This window comes from Gordionus sp. m RMFG-2023, chromosome 1 (genome assembly GCF_954871325.1).
Source record: "Gordionus sp. m RMFG-2023 chromosome 1, tfGorSpeb1-WG-v2, whole genome shotgun sequence".
Taxonomy (NCBI): Eukaryota; Metazoa; Nematomorpha; class Gordioida; order Chordodea; family Parachordodidae; genus Gordionus; species Gordionus sp. m RMFG-2023.
The window spans coordinates 5,395,603-5,412,905 of NC_088775.1; the positions used below are offsets into that span (position 1 = coordinate 5,395,603).

Genomic DNA, 17,303 nt, shown 5'->3' on the forward strand with positions numbered 1-17,303 from the left:
TCTTTTATTTTGACTAATTTCATAGATACTCAGGCTAAAAAAAACAATTGTCTCATCAAAATGTTGCTAAGATTATTTTTAATTTATTATGAAATGTAATAAATACCATTTACTTTACAATATTGTAGAGGAGCGAAGAGCGAGCGTCCCTTAGAACGCCTATACTCCAATCAGCTCCTACGTGCACAAAAATTGCGCTTCCGGAATCTCTTGATGGCGATTCCGAAGCGAAAACCCGCCTATATGAAAAAATAAATATTTTTCCACTTTAAAATGGCGGTTAATGTGTTCCCGCTTGCTCCATGTATTTCCCCGGAAGGAAAAAGAGCAGAAGCCCTTTTTTTGAAATCTAACGTTACAAAGCTTCGTCCCATATATCGCCATTTATTTCGCGCACGATTATAGTTTTTTCTGAGAGGTTTGTGCCGATATTTTGTGTGATGACGATTCTATTTTTGGAGAGTTTTGATTACGTTGAAAGGGGTTGTTGGTGAAAAGAATTATAAACAATTTAGTCGGGTAATATTTACGCGCCAGATGGGGTTATAATATAAAATGATATAGCTGATACCTAACCGCCATCTATTGCGAAAAAATTATTATTTTTTATTTTAAATTCTCAAAAAGGTATTGGAATAAAAAAAAGCATCAATACTAAATTTTTTAAAAATAGTTTCATTCTAAAAAGAAAATAACCCCCCCCCCCCCTTTTTTTTTATAGTCTTTTTTAATGTCTTCATAGATCATATATATATATTATATATTTCTTTTTTTTTATATTTAATTTTTAATATATCCATTTTAATATATATTTTTTAATCCTCTGTAATTTTAATGAAAATCAAAAAATAAAATACAGTTTAATATAAAAAAAAAAAAATTTAAGAGATTATCATAAGTTTGAAATATGAGAAATGACAGAATCTGGGCCAAAGGATTTTAACGACAGCTTATTGTCGGTTCTGATTTTAACCGGTCCATTTTATGTTTTCAGTATAGTGATATATACCATAAAATGGCTCTCTTTTCATAAGAAAATATTGATTTACTGGATAATATAAATCTTCCGAAGTTCATATCTCTATTATTATTATCATCATTTATATAACAGTTACCCTTAGTTTAAATAATATCATCGTATTAACACTATATTAGAAAGTTTATTTAGAAGAACCCAAAATTTTCATTTGTGAATGGTTTTCGAATTGGATCGATTATTAAAATCCGGGGATTATACCTATTTCCAAGACCGGTAAATTGAACTTAACTTATGTTTAAAATGTACAATATAAATTTTGATTATCATCCAAAATCCAAGTTTGTAGCTATCCGAACCCGATTCCAATTTATAAGTCTATTGTGTTAGAGTTTGGAGACAAAACCAGAAAACATGGAACTCTTCCGTGTTACATCTAAAAATTCTTTAGGAATTGGAACCGTCTAACTCGGATTAAAATATGAAATCATTTTTTAAAAATTTGGATGTAAAACAATAGATTCGATTATTATCTCTTTTTTTTTTAAATGTAGAAAAGATATTTTTGATCAAAATTTTATATGAAACTACAAAAATCAATTTAAAAAAAAATCTTATAATTAATCACGCATAATAATCTTTCAAAATGGAATAAAAAATAAAATAAACTCTTAAAAATAAGTAGATCTAGTGAGTTAAAAATACATTTTAAAAGACAAATTTAATGATCTAAAAGTATATAAATGTAATAATTACAAACATATAAAAGGGTAAAAACTTCTTTAACTTTTAAATAATTGGATAAAAGAATATTTTAAAAAATCGATTTTGTATAAATAAATACTAGAACGAGAGAATGTCTCTTTATAATTTGGTTTTTTATCTATTTAAGCGGAATGTTACATTTATGAAATACTTACGTTATATTCTGGTAATCTCAAAACTCATATAGGCATATCAAGTCTAGACCCTCCAAAAAAGTTTTCAAATCTTTGTCCCGGCAATTCATACTCCATATTATTTTTGAAGGTTCTAGTCATTTAATAAAATTTTTCAAAAAATCTAAAATTTAAACCCTCTTTTAAAATTTAGAGGAACCAGTTCTAGCAAAAGTGCAAATAATTTATATTGCATTATATAAACATTTGTGGGATTCATTTTAGATGGTTTATAGGAAAATCGCCTGAAGCGCGTCATATTTATGAATCGGATTATTTACCTACTCGAGGAAAATGGGGAAAAAAAATTAAGCACCGAAGGAAAACAAGAAATTTTGATTTCTTTTTTTAAAAAATATACGCTTCGCTAGGCAGAACGCGAACAATGCATTACAAATGATATCGTGCAAATTGATAACAATTATGAATATTAATAAAAAGTCAAACTAGTTTGCTTCTTTTTTTTCGAAAACGATCAATTAGGTCGCACCATTAAAATATTTTTACCGATAATCAAAGTCCCGCCGCTTTTCAAAGTTGGGTCCGAAAGAAATATATTAAATCAATGTAAGGGGCAAAACCAATCACTGAGTCGGATTTCTTATTTATTATTGAGAAATCACCAACAAATACAAAATTTATTTTTATTAATTTAAAAAATAGTATCTTTTTCGTATTATATTAACGAACGCGAAAGTAATAAAATTGATAATATATCGATAAAATAAAATTAATCTTATAATTAGTTAATTACAATTCGAAAAAAGAAAAGATCATTTCCCTATGGGGTTTTTCATTGCTCTCTAACTTTAGGTAACCTCGTTTTTAAAAAAATGATTATATTAATAAATAAAAAAAAGCATAACATATAATTATTGGTATATTTTGTATTTTAATTCTTACTTATTTAATCATACTTCTTAAATTATCTAATTTAAAGTAGGTTGAAATGTCGATGGTATTTGATCAGTTCCCAATTTGCAATGCTAGGATTTAAATTTAAAACTATTAAGAATACTATGAGAGCATCATCCGCCGGCTAGAAAATTAAAAACTTAGAGAGCTCAATGTCTCATAGTTTAGGAGCTTAGGAGACAAATTTTCTAATTGACCCCATATTCGGGATGCGGTGACAATAAGACCGGGGCGAGATAGTTCTAGGTGAATTAGAAACAGGGTATTACATTTAATATGTAGCATAAGTCAAGAAAAATCTCTTATAAAAAAAGTTATTTATAATTATATTTCCATTACTTAAAAAAGGGCTAAAAAATTAATTTTTGCCTATATCTCTTGATCATTAAGCTCTGCCCAGAGGGCTCTGTAGCCCGACCCATATTTAGGTTCACAGTGCGGGTACAGCTCTGGTACATTTTCGGCAATTTTTTAAATAAAATACTCCCCATCTTTTTATAAAAAACAGATTCTAATTCAATTAATACTTATCTTTTGTAGGAGTCTGACTGATGAAACTAACAAGAACATAAATATTTAACCTAATTTCATAAATATAGAGAATTTCTACTAGTTTAGAACTATTCGTCATCTGGCTAGATTATCAAGACTCCAAAGGAGTATAAAATATCTTATTTATTTTTTAAACGTACTAATATGGAAAAATAATCAATTGAATTATCACGTCTTCGTAGAAATGAAAATATTTTGATGTGAGAAATATTTGTCAGAAAATGATGTATTCTTGCATAGCTATAGGGAAATTATTTATTTGTATAATCTACAAAATTCTTCTAAAGGTTTCAGGTTTCATATCAAGTTTAAAAGATTCGAGTCAAAATTTAGTGAAGGTTTGAAAAAAAAGTCTCTTGAACGCGTGTGAGCCCAGTCCGCAACCTCTCCTAAGCCATCTTTTATCTTGACCACCGTTTATTTACAATCAGGGTCTTGAACCTAAAAAAAATTTTTAAAGGGTTTATTTTAGAATCGGGATCAGGACAAAATTAAATTCTGAATCGAATTCGTTTCCAAGATGGCGGGTTACGCAAAAAAAAATTCAATATTATAATTTGTATTTTAGATATTATTTATTTAATGTATGAATAATAATGATGATGATATAATTATTGTATTTGTACTATTATTATTATTATTATTTATTAATAATGGAACTATAAATATAAATATCGTTTCACAGCTGATTATAATGATGACTATTTTAGCATATTGTATAATATAAGAATATTAGAAAAATTGTAAAAATAGATAAATTAAAATAAAAGATTTTTATTATTTTTCTTCTATATTTTAAAAATAATGTTCAGCATTTTTTTTTTAAAAAAAATCATGATTATAAAAATTGAGTTTTTTTTTTGTAATATCAAAAACAATATTTTTTTTAAATATAATTTGAAAATATTTTTAATAAAAAAAAAAGACCAGGTGATTAAAACATTATTATTGTTATTTTTTTTTAAAAAAAAAAATTTGAATATTTAAAAAAAAAACGATAATATAAGAATTACGAAATGTTACGTTTTCATTTATAATCTTCTGTTTTTAATTGTAAATTATCAAGAAATCGTCGGTCTTAGAATTTGGAGTAGTCCAGTCGACATTCACAAAATGTTTGAGTTAGAAGTGGATAATAACTTATTTATTGAAAAAATATTAATCTTTGTCTCTGTCAAAATTGATCAATAAGCTATTACCTATTTTTGATTTAAAACTTTCAATGTTGATTTTTCTCATTTTAAACATTTGCGTAAGTGGAGCACTCCAATTCTAGGCCGACGAAATAAAGAAAGAAAGAAAATATCCACAGATTTTATTCACGGATGGAAAATAAATTTTTTAATTTTTTTCTAGTGGATAAATTTTATTAATTTGTGTTTTTGCATTTATATATTATTTTTCTCTCATCATTTGGCAATACCACAAAAATTGATTAAAAGCCAGTGTTGTTAAAACGGCACAATTTTAACCGATTTTTAAATCTAGATTTTATCCCAAAATAATATCACGCATGCGCCAAGATATCGTTAACAGATGTCCAAACCTTTCTGCCATCCACTAGCAAAATCTCCAGGCTTTCGTGATATTTTTTAGCTAAAATATTGGAATTTTTTTTTGAAAAAAATAATACCGCGACAAAATGTTAAAGAAAATATTTTTTTTAAAAAAAGTATAATTCCTATTAGGGCTTATATAAATAATATAATGTATAAAAAATAGGATGAGCTTAAAAAAAAAATAAATATGAGAGAAAACAAATTGATTAATACTTTTTTTTAAATGTAATAACTTAAAATGATTATTTTTTTCAAGCTAGGAGAAGATTCTTCAAATTTTTATCGAGAATCGTATTCTTAACGGCGTTAAACACTCGTTCGATATTGTGTGTATCTATAGCGGTGGTGTGATGATGAAACAGTGGTCTCTCCTTGTCCCTCCTGACGCTGAGAAAGGAGTCCAGTATGGATTTCTGAATATTTCTCAATCGGCCCTCGGTCTCCTGATCACATCGTTCCTCGACGCTATCGCCACCAGCGATAATAGCGCCGTTACCAACATGACCGTTATCAAGATGGTCGTTATTAATGAGTTTATCGGCGCTGGCAGAGGAGACTTGGTTCTGCTGCAAAAGTATGTTCCGCTTCAGCAGGTCGGTTTTGTTGAGGAATAGGATGATCGAAACGGAGCTGAAGAAACGATTGTTGACGATGGTCTCGAATATGGCTCGGGCTTCGTCCATTTTGCTCAACGGCAAGTTGCCGCTATAACTGGTCCTTTTATGGCCATCGAAGCTTTTCGGAACTTGGTTCACGTCATTATTCGTTTTTTCTTAATTATTAATTTTGGGTAAACGGGTATATACGCAAATCTAAATATAGATAAATTATCGGCAATGTGTGGCCTAATAAAATTCTTTGAAATTTAATAAAAAGATAAGTTATTATACGCAAGTTGAAATACATTTTCCGATAAATGATTGATAAAATATACGGACTCAAATGTGGAAAAATAATATCGGCCGCTTAAAAAACCGGTTAAACTTAGTTTTTAGCCAAAAAAAAACTATCACCTCGGTCTGTGTTTTTTTTAAAAAATAATATTTATATGTTAGCGTTAATGTGTTATTTTTTTTCATCATTTTTTTGAGGCGCAAAATCAGATTTTACAGTTCCATCATGTTTGGAATACCTACCCTATGAATTTCGAACAAATATTTCCGTGAACTTTTAAACTTAATATAATTTATAGTAGATTTTCCGTATATATTTTTTTTATATAAATTATAAATGACACAAAGGTTAAGAACAAAATTGTCTACAATTCATAAGATAGGTATTCCAAACATGATAGAATTGTATTTCCGGTAAAATCCGATTTATAAATTTTTAAAAAGCGCTCAAAAAAAATTTAAATTTGTAAAAATAACACATTGACGCTAACATAGAAATATATATAGCTCAACTTTGAAAGAAATCAAAAATAAATTAACAGGAGCCTCAACGCTCGACCGGTTTTGTAATTGAACCGAATTAGGCTGTGTTCATAGTGGGATCTGAATCTGACATGATATAACAGCTGATCGATTTTTGTAATCTGTTTATGAGATCAATTTTTCTTTAAAATAATATTAATTTTATCTATAATTCTATTTAATAATTTAAGAGATATTGATTTTAATAAGGAAAAAGTTGTCCCATAAACAGTTTTAAAAATCGATCAGCTGTTGAATCGTGTCGGCCATAGCCATTACCTAACTATTCCTGATTTCGTCTAAAATGTATTCCAGTGGCCATAGACTTTAAGAGTCATTTTTTAATTTACATAAACAGCCAACACACGGATTGGCTGGAATATTAATCGGACAATTTTTATCCTAAACCATTAATATAAGGTTTACATACTATGATGACTATGTTTGGCAATGAACGTAATTAGGCCATATAAATAAATTATCTCCATATGGAATTTGGCCACGTCTAAATTATATATAAAAAATAATGATAAAAATTAAAACCTAGTTGTTTAACGTTTGTGATTGGGCAAGAGTCGCCATTATTATTATCGCCGATAAGAGCCGATTGAAAAATGGAAGAAGAATCTATGATGAATATGATGGACGTGACACCTTCAAAACATTGCACCCATTTTTGTCTTTGAGATCGTTGGCCTCCTACATCCACGAATCTATTTCATCAAATTAATAATAAGTACCATTCCATGTAATAAAATAAGACAATTGTTTTTTTTAGATGTAAATATAATATACTAATTTAATTTTGTTCTATTAACAAAAATTTTATAGAGTTTTTTTTAGAATAATTGTTTCCAAATAATAAAAATTGAGCTAAAATTTATATACAACTTTTAGTTATATAATCATTCATAATTTTTTAATATATATATATATATGAGAGGTCAAAAAGTAAAGGCAAAATTTCTATAAAAAAATAATTTTTTTTATTATTTTTAAACAAAAATATTGATAATTTTTAAAAAAATCATTTTAATGGTGCTGAAATTATTGAATGAAGATGGATAGGTATTTGCCCGGTTTCAATTTTTGAAAAATTTAATATATATATTTTAAATATAATTTACAATTGTCTACGGCTTTTTTAAACTTTTAAGCGTTTTTTGAACTTTTTTTTCCCAAGCCTTGAGAAAATGTTATAAAATGCTGGTTTATTTATAAATTTTCGTACAAAAAAAATTGTAAAATATTTGTCGATATAAAATTGAAAAAAAAAAAATTTTGAGGAAATTTAAAACAAACAATAAAAAAAATTAGTGGTAATTTTCTTATTATATATATTAGAGACCTGCAGAAATACCAATTGCATGGCCCGGCCTAACGTTGTAAGATATGATATTTCGGCCCGGTCAGGATTATTCGGTCTGAGCCAGATTTTAAAAATTATTTCAACCGGACCGTGTAACTGCGGGCTTTGGTCCAGGCTTGAAGGTCTCTCTTAAGCTATGCTGAATATAAAAGTGTATATGTCGTCGGGGCATAGGTAACCGGGATTTAGAAATTTTTTTAAAACAATTTAAATATTGATTCGTTCCTCATATTTTCGAAAACCGTTTAATACAGCCAAATTTAAATGGAGCAAGGCTCAGTGATTGATCTTATCCTAAAAGCAGTGGTCAGTTTAAAAATGCAAAAAAATAAACAAGCCTGAGCTAGTCCCAAAAAATGGTCACTTCTGCAGGTCCGTGAATATTTTTCTTTATTATTTAAAATGGAAAACCTAAAAGGGTGTCCGTGGATGTCTATCACGTGTTCTACGATACATTTTGTTGCTTTTCGACAATGCAATATATCATCGTTGGTCGGAACGTAACCCTATAAGTAATGTAACAATTTCTCATACATGTCAATTAAATTTAATATTTTTTTGTTATTATTTTATTAAATTAATTATCTAAAAATTATATTTATATTTTAAAAGGTAAAAAAAAAGAATAATAAATAATTTTGGATAAATTAAATAACAAAAAAAAATTCCATAGAACCTAAAATTAAATACTTGACCTGTATTAGAGATTTTAAAAATAAATCTAATTCAAAAATGGCGGCCCAATTTTTTAATTTAATTTTTATTAGATCTCTTCATCAGATCTATTTTTCTTTAGAAATCAAAGTTGGATTATTAAAAAAAAACATGTTATTTTAACGAAATAAGAAAAATTATAAGCACTAAAGGATAATATAGTGTTGTAAAAAACCGATTTTGGCAGATTTTTAAAAATGGTCCGATTAAGATGTATAGCCAAAATAATATGTAAGACTCGATGCAAAATCTCCCCCCCCCACCTGTGTACGTGCCTGTAACTGGAGATTTAGATATCTCATAGGTGCATAAAAGTTTGGACTTCTATTTTCCAAATAGAGTCTTACATATTATTTTGGCTAAATTATTAATTGAGCTATTCTCAACCACACTTGATAATAAATAATTTTATAGTTATTCTTGAAAATCATTTTCATAAAAATATTAAGAAAACATAATCATTTTAAAAGTCCAGGAATAATATCTGTCCAAGTCTAACCAAGATGATATGCATTTCATGCATGGTTCTAAATTTTTACAATTATATCTGTGATAAATATTGAATTTTATATGTATACATGAGTTAAACAGTATACTATTCAAAATAGTTTATTCGATGGAGTTGGTGTATTGGCCAATCTAATTGTATTAGTTGATATCAGTATTGGACAATACTATCTATTTTAAAAGATATCAATATCTCAACCCTTAGATATTTTTCAAATACAAATTATTAAACAGATAAGAAACAAAGCAATTAAAATAAAATATTAGGCTTAGGATCCATTAGTCTTCATTTCCACAAAAAATATTTTCCGATTTTTAATCTAAGCTAATCTTTCAATTTTAATGAAGGTTGTGGTTGTAATTCATTCTTCAAAAGTTTATTCTTTATAATAGTTATTTCTACAATTAAATCTTAAAAGGAAACACTTGGTGTTATTTAAAAGTAAATAAACAGTAAGATGAAATTGTTTTTAAATTTAACCACAAATGTAGAGAAAATTTAACCAGTGTTTTAAAAAATTATTATCCAGTATAATAATGTAATTTAAATATTATATTTATTTTTGTCAATTAATTTGAAAAAAGCTGGTCATAACCCATGCATGAAAATCTGATTATTGAACGATTTATATTAATATCAAAATTATTACATGTCTTGCGATCCTGTCTAAATTTTCCATGAAGTATACTATTCCATCATTCTATAAAAAAATAATATTTTAATAACATAATAATGATACTACCATTTGATATTGAGTCTTGTATTCAAAAATATGCATAATGGCATTATCTTGCCATATTTTTTTGATGATAATAATCAAATTTACAAACATTTCTTCATTTATATCAACTAAATTATCAAAATTAAGAATTGTCTGAGAACTAACTTCATTCATTTTATGTTCCCATGGAATATTTAACTTTCTTCTAAGATCTAAAAACAACTTTGCACCTTTAATAATATTATGATATATTGTTGATCTATATTCATCGATATCTTTAGTATTAAATTCAATTCCATTAATAATCTTCATCTGCTTCATAAATGTACTTTTACCACTTTCTCCTGGGCCTAAAAGAAGCAATTTTATTTGCCGCTTATACTCTTTATTATCTTTTTTTATTAACTTATCTATCATTTTACTTTTTGATTTAGCCTCACTTTCGGGATTAAAACAAAAGTTACAATTAAATGCCATAAAGTTTGATACATATAATATATTTTATATCATATGTTTAAATATCATTATTTTGTATCCTCGAAGAATTAAATATTAGAAAGCCATTCTTCACTGCCGTTAATTTACAAGACAATAATTGCCATAATAAATTTATTTATCCTGTCTTTATTTAAGCTAATGAGATAAATAGCTTAAACTAATATACGTAAATCTAAGTATAATTTTATATATACAAAACACAGAGTTGGGCAGTACGAATATATGTAACTTTTTTAAAATTTTGGAAGTATCTTGTATCTAAGATACAAATTATGTCTGTATCTTAATCAACTTTGTATTGTATTCTAAAAGATACGGACACTTAAAAAAATTTTTTAGTTAATTTAAATAGTATTAAAATTTAAAATGATATTATTCATGAAAAATTTAATCCGAATTTGAATATTTTAAGATAATGTATGATATATGGCGCTGGTTTTCCTATATCTAATTGCAAGCAACTACTATTTTATTTGAACGTTTTATATCCATCTATTATAAAATAATGATTGAAGAAGAAGTTAGAATAATACCTTTATCTTTGTCAGATAATCAGGGCCGTAGCCAAGGGAAAGTGGGGGGGGGGGGGGGGGGAGGCCAGGTCTCCAAAAAAAAATTTCTGGCCCCCAAACCTGGCCCCCAGAAAAAATCTTTGGCCCCCAAAAATTTTTTCGCGTACCAAAAATTTTTTATAATTGATTATTTTTATATTTTAAAAATATATTTAAAATATTTATTCAAAAAACCTGTCTTGTTAGTAAATTTCTTTCTATCCTGTTTTATTTTTATCCAATAAAAAAATCATCATTCATTCATATTTTATCATTTTCATGTGTGTTTGTATATAACATTATATAGGCGCTTAATTATAACGTTTAAATTGTAAATGATAATTATTTTATTTATTATGGTTAAATCACAATATTATCATCTTTTGAATGTCTCTGATATTGATCTGGGTGCAAATCATAAAAAACCGGGATTTTCTGAAACTAATCAAGTGATTGCTCAAGGCTTGATATATATATATATATATATATAAATCTAAGGAAACAGATTGATACCGATTCGTAAATATTTATTAAAATAAAAGGTTATTATTTAATTTTTATAAAATTTGGTAATTATTGTGCAGTGTTGCTAAACAGCTCAATTTGGACCGATTTTTAAAAATGATCTGATTAAGATCTTAGACAAAATAATATTATCTAAGCACGATATAACCAGTTATTTAAAACAGCGGCGAATATTTTAGCATTATAAAGAAAATAGTGAGATAACAATTTTGGTAAGCCAACAAATTAACCTTAATCTTTACTATCTTAAATCAAGTTAATGATATTTCTTAACATACAGTAGCTACCTTTCCGTGAGACTGGTTCAACAAAAATTACGGATGCTGCAAATGTAGAAAACATAATTTATTCTTTCTGAACTATTTATATCAAAGTTTTCATACATCATCCAAAAAGATCCTGAATTAAATAAAATATACAAAAATACGCGATATACATCACCCAGATTCAAAACGAAGTAGTATCTATTTAGGCAGATATGATGCTTGAATATATTTTAGATAAATATAACAAAAGTGAGATGTCTTTTATTGGCTTGAGGGAGACAAAAGATACATAAGGTTGTGAGAACCTGAACATAATTATTTATATTTTTCTGGAGAAGTCCAATAAAATTTAATAGGGATTATTAATTTACAGTGTCTTTCTGCTGAAAGCATAACTATTTGCATTGTAAAGCAACTTAAAATATTAATTCAACGAATATGATAAACCAAACATATGATGGTGCAAAGGTTATGTCTAGCCGAAATAGAGGAGTGCAAACCCTACTTCAAAAAAAAATTAATAAAAAAGTTCCTTTTATAGCTACAACCACATGGGCTCAAATTTGTATAATAATATTGTTATCATTTCTAATTTTTTTAAAATATTCAATGCATTGCATAATTTTTTAGGCGGTTTAACGTATCATGTTAATATGCAGGCCATACTCTTAAGAGACTTTTCGACCAGAGCTGGAATGGTCATTTAGAAACATCTCGCATTATATATGTTAATTTTGAAGCTACTGGTAATGTATTAGTTTACTTTTCCAATGGAACTCTTAATTCAGAGGTTTCCACTCATGATTCTGTCGAAGCCTCTGGTCTTTAATCTCAATACGTTAATATAAATCACTTTATATTAGCCATTATAATTTATGAGATAATAACAATAGATCCACTATATAAGTATCTAAGTAGGTACTCATCAAGTGGATGCTAAAAATTGTATTGATTCCACGTTCAATATATTAAAAAATATAAGAATAAAGGCTTAAAAACTTTTAGCAAAATTTAATCTCACTCCCCACAAATCGTCAAGCGTACGTAAAACGCCTCTAAATTTCCAAATTTTTTCAATCGAAACCAAATTACAATTCGATTGCGAAAAAGAATGGAATTATTATGAAATTATTGATTACTTTATTGATAATTTTTAGATAGATTTACACAAGATGATTATAAAATTCTACTAAGTTTTAATGCATTGTCCCCCTTTGATAGTAATTATTTTATATCGGACAAAATGGCCCGATTAGAATAATTATTAAACTTAAATATAGAAACTTTAAATCATGAAAAGAAAATAGCTAAAGGATTATTAGGTGCAGAAGTTAAAGAAATATATAATTTTGAAAATATCCTAAATATTATGTACAAAAAAAATATCATTATGCATTTAGAGAATTGTATAAATGCTACTCAGCGGCCATCATCATTGGGGTACCAAAGGCTTTTTGTGTGGCTTCTTTCTCTATAATAAAGAGAGTTCTATCGATCACAAGAGGGTTGATGAAAGATCAAAGTAAGCAAAATTTAGTAATGATGGCTTATGGAAAAAAATTACAAAATTTATCCTTTAATTAATTTATGTTAAAATTTAAAAATAAAAATCGTCCTATTATATTATAGTATTATTTTGTATGTTCATATTATAGTATTATTTTGTATTCATTTAACATTAATAATTTTTTAATAAAAATAGCAAAAAATTTATATGAATGCTCAGCGTCTATATGAGCGGGAGGGGTAGGAACAGTTTGCATCCTATTTTTTGAGGGGGTAGGGGGTAAGCTGCCTCAATGTGGGTAGGATAAATTTTTTGGGGGGTTATCTATTAAATTTTGAGATGAAATAGGACAAAATTTATTGCTGTAAAAATTATTACTTTATATATTGCAAACAATCATACACATTGTTTTCCAAATAAACTATCCTTTTAAATGTAATTTAAAAGGTTTAGATATTTCAGCAAGCTCATAATGCCATAATAATTAATTCATTGTAAATAATGGAGGTTTTAATTGAATTTATTATCTAAAAAATAAATTATTTATATTCACAAAATATCGATAGTTGGTAGTAGAGATAGATTAATTTAAGTTATCCTTTATAAATTCTTTGAAAAGAGTATCAATAAATAGGTGAAAATAATGATAAAGAAACACCGCCGCCAAAGGCGGTGGTAATTTTTATGGTAGGCAAAGGTTTTTGAAGGGGGTTTGCATCCAGTGAAAATCCTGTCAAGTAAACGCTGGATATACAACCAATTTTAAATGAATTACCACTCCACCAGGCCTTCTATTTAGAAACTATTTAACATGCCCAAGATCCGATATGCTATGAGTTCACGCACAACATTACATTTCATTACAAAGATTTGCTGCTCAAGAATGAGTTACACATCTATACAATGCTGGAGGATATCATCATTATAAAATTTTCCAACAAATCGTGATGCTAGGCCTCTCATCCTGGTAAAAATAGTGGATCATAATGAAGCCTTTTATTTCAAACAAGCTATTACTATAGCTATTTAACAAAGTAATTGCATTCGTATTTATGGTTACATATAACAATGCAATTTAAAGAAAAATTATATTTAAAAAAAACTTATTTTAACCAGAGGAAATCGTACCAATGTTTTATGCATCGATGAAAATAAAAAGGAGTTAAGAATGATATTTAAATAAAAATTATAAATAAAATATATGTTAAATTACTAATTCATTAAAACTGCAAATTACAACATTTATCTCTCTATTATATTGCATTTTTTTTTATAATTCCAAAATCTGTCTAATTTCCAAACCCGAAATATTCCATTGATATCTACATATATTCAATTTTGTACAAAATAAAAATTGGCGCGGAATATGCTTTCTAAAATTTTACCCACTAATCTCTTTTTACCAAATTAAAATTTTTTGACAAAAAAAAGAAATCTAAATTTGCAAAGCGAAAGGAAAACAAATCAAACACCCCCTACTCCCTCCAACTTTAATAAAATGACGTTAGTATCTTCACAACTATATCTCACCCCTGTAATTTCAATTCGTTTAATGTCAATCTATCCCTTCTCTCCTCCTTCCGAGTAGAAATCATAAGGAATATGAGCAAACCTAATCTATTACAATCACCTTTTCCCTTTAAAATTTTAGTAAAGGTTTTTCCCCTAAATAACACAGACCTAAATGTCTATATCCAAATTACAATATACTTTTTATCTAGGCATAGGCATATATTAAATTCGTTTATAGTATCAAACAAAACTCGGGAAAAGATTAACCAAATGACCAAGAAAAAAACAAAAGGCTATAAATGATGAAAAACTCTCCTTCATTTTTTTTATCCCTAAATTTTAAGTTTTCATTTGGTTTTACCATAATTACAACATTACTTAATTTATAAATAAATATAGCGTCACATTGATTCATAAATTTATAATATTTATTCATTTGAATTATGCAGAGGTTTAAATTATTTACGTTACTACATTATCCGAAATACTTTCAATACTACTATTATACGCTTTCTCGTCAAATGGAAATGTTCTATTTAAATATTTAAGATCCTCATATGCTTCATGGTCGGAATACTTCCAAGTTGTGAAATCCTTCATGTCATAGGTAACTTTTTGGGATTCGCTGTCAAAAGTATACTTAAATTTTAGATCATAATTGAAATTGTAATCAAAATCGTAGTAGACTTCATAGTAATGTTTTAGATAAGTTATGATCAATTCCTTCCTGTGCTTCAGTAAACATCGCTTCCACTCTAGTTTGGCTAGATCGAGATACTTATTAAAATTTATGCTGATTTTGTTGGCGAGAGCATTTGCTTGCATAAATTTCTCCCGTTTAATTTTAATGGGCATTTTGATTGGAATCGACTTTTCTGGAATGACAGATTTTTTTATCGTCGACTCATTCGATAATCGATATAATCGATCATCCCTAGGTATCATTTCACCCGTTACCAGTTTATTTTCCGAAGCTGATTTTACAAAATAGAGAGATCCAAGTTCTGAGTCATCTTTATTTGTTTCTAGAATGCTATCGCATTGACTATCGTAGGAATCCTCGCTGTAATTTATACTTTCCAACTCTTCGACTACTATTTTGACATTTCCAGCCACCTTGCTTGAATTCTCCAATATTGGCGTATCGGATTTATGTTTTTTCTTTTTGTCGTCTGATCCGTAATTTCTATAAATTACTGTATAACAATCATCTTTAAAAATCTTGGGCACGTATTTAAAATCCTCCAAGACTTCGATCAGAACATCATCAGGAGGAACGAATGGGCATCTCATTTCCTTTTGTCTCCAAGGCACATATTTAGAAGGCCTAAATTCTTTACGAATATTTATGTTTAGTTATAATGACATATAATATACCTACCTAAAACTAACAAATCATAAAAATGCAAATTGAAATGTCTTTGAATACAAATCAGCTGGTGATATGACATTTTGGTTTCTAATATAAGAATTTTTATTTAAAAACTAAAAAATAATCTTAATTTAATTTTGGTAAAATGACGTATCACCTGCTGATCAATAAAATGGGGGGGGGGGGGGGGGGGGGGCTCGAGCCCCCTAAAAAATTAAAAGAACCTAGAAATTTTGAAAAATTTTTTTTTTACCTAAAAAAGCATTTTATTGTAAAGGCTAATGACACCTTATTGATACACATTAAAATGAATATTTTGTTTAGGCGGTTTATATGTCTTTGACTAGTAGAGTCGTGGGAAGGGGGGGGGGAGAGCAAAGAGGTCCAAGCTCTCACTTTGAAAAGCCTCATATTTGCATATTTTCTTTAAAAATTATTATTTATTGCTAATATAGCCAAAATATTCTGTTTTTTTGATAATTTTAAACAATATTTCATTTTTTATGTCAATCTTATGTAAAATTTCATGTTTTTTTACCTCATTTTAGGAAAAATTCTGGTTTTTTTGCTCATTTAACAATACAATACTATTTCTTACTTTTTAAAATTTTCAGAGTGATATCCTTGAAGTTAAAAAGTAGGGATCCAACTGTCATTAGTTTTAGTTATATTCAAAATTTAAAAAAAAAATTAATATAAAAACTCACTAAAATATATACAATAGATTATGATAAGAATACCGATCACAACAATTGCAAATAAGAAGAAAATTAAACCACCTGATTGAAGAAAAATGATCAATGATTAAATATGTAATATTTAATAAATTATTTGTTATAGCAATTTTATTTCTTTTTGACATTTAAAAAAACACAAATTATATTAAATTTGTATAACATTCTAAAAACAAAAATTGTGTATCTTTATTTCTCTTTTCTAAGTTATGCCTAATTTATAATAAACGCGTTATGTTCGAGCGTTGCATTATTAAACGCAGCGTTTTTACAAAATAAGCCAATTAAAGAGGTATAAATTTATAAATACGAAGAGTTATGATGATAACGCTACGATAAAATTTGAAAAACATCTGTTGCGATGTGTTGATAAAAAAATATGTGAATTTTATAAAAAGGTATATGATTTTACTTAATTATTATATAAAATAATTATTCCTATTAACTTTAGCTTAAATTAGATTTTAAATCTGAATCAGCTGTATAAAGCTGTGTTTATATAGTAAGCGCGTTAATAAGCGTTATTACAAAGTAAAGCCAATTAAAGAGGTATAAATTTATAAATGAAGCGGTATGATGATAACGCTACGATAAAATTTGAAAAACATCTGTTGCGACGTGTTGATAAAAAAAATACGCGATACTATTATAAAAATTATATAGCTAATTCG

The 17,303-nt window shown here is 27.3% G+C and overlaps 1 protein-coding gene and 1 non-coding gene across 3 annotated transcripts; both read right to left on the reverse strand.

The window, feature by feature from the left end:
• Nucleotides 1-126: 126 nt before the first annotated feature.
• LOC135923065 (U11 spliceosomal RNA) lies at nucleotides 127-342 on the reverse strand. Its single transcript, XR_010571123.1, has one exon. It is a non-coding gene; the product is annotated as a U11 spliceosomal RNA (small nuclear RNA).
• A 4,214-nt stretch (nucleotides 343-4,556) lies between these two features.
• On the reverse strand, nucleotides 4,557-10,172 carry LOC135922906 (guanine nucleotide-binding protein alpha-12 subunit-like). 2 transcript variants are annotated; one of them, XM_065457426.1, is made up of 6 exons: nucleotides 10,090-10,159; nucleotides 9,689-10,017; nucleotides 9,596-9,646; nucleotides 8,136-8,230; nucleotides 6,899-7,068; nucleotides 4,557-5,712 (listed from the first exon to the last, which is right to left on the reverse strand). In XM_065457426.1, exons 1-6 carry the CDS (start codon nucleotides 10,142-10,144, stop codon nucleotides 5,192-5,194), a joined length of 1,221 nt encoding a protein of 406 aa, XP_065313498.1. In that variant the 5' UTR covers nucleotides 10,145-10,159; the 3' UTR covers nucleotides 4,557-5,191. The 2 variants fall into 2 exon arrangements, with proteins under 2 accessions (XP_065313498.1, XP_065313497.1); XM_065457425.1 differs by having other exon boundaries at nucleotides 9,689-10,172.
• Nucleotides 10,173-17,303: the final 7,131 nt, after the last annotated feature.

Excerpts from the sequence above, each read along its gene's own strand:
- LOC135922906 (XM_065457425.1), bottom strand. The coding sequence starts at position 10,144 with ATGGCATTTAATTGTAACTTTTGTTTTAATCCCGAAAGTGAGGCTAAA. Across the intron at positions 8,231-9,595 it reads TAGACAGGATCGCAAGACAT|GGTTACGTTCCGACCAACGA; the intron begins GTAATAATTTTG and ends CATTACTTATAG. Across the intron at positions 7,069-8,135 it reads ATCCACGGACACCCTTTTAG|ATTCGTGGATGTAGGAGGCC; the intron begins GTTTTCCATTTT and ends TTGATGAAATAG.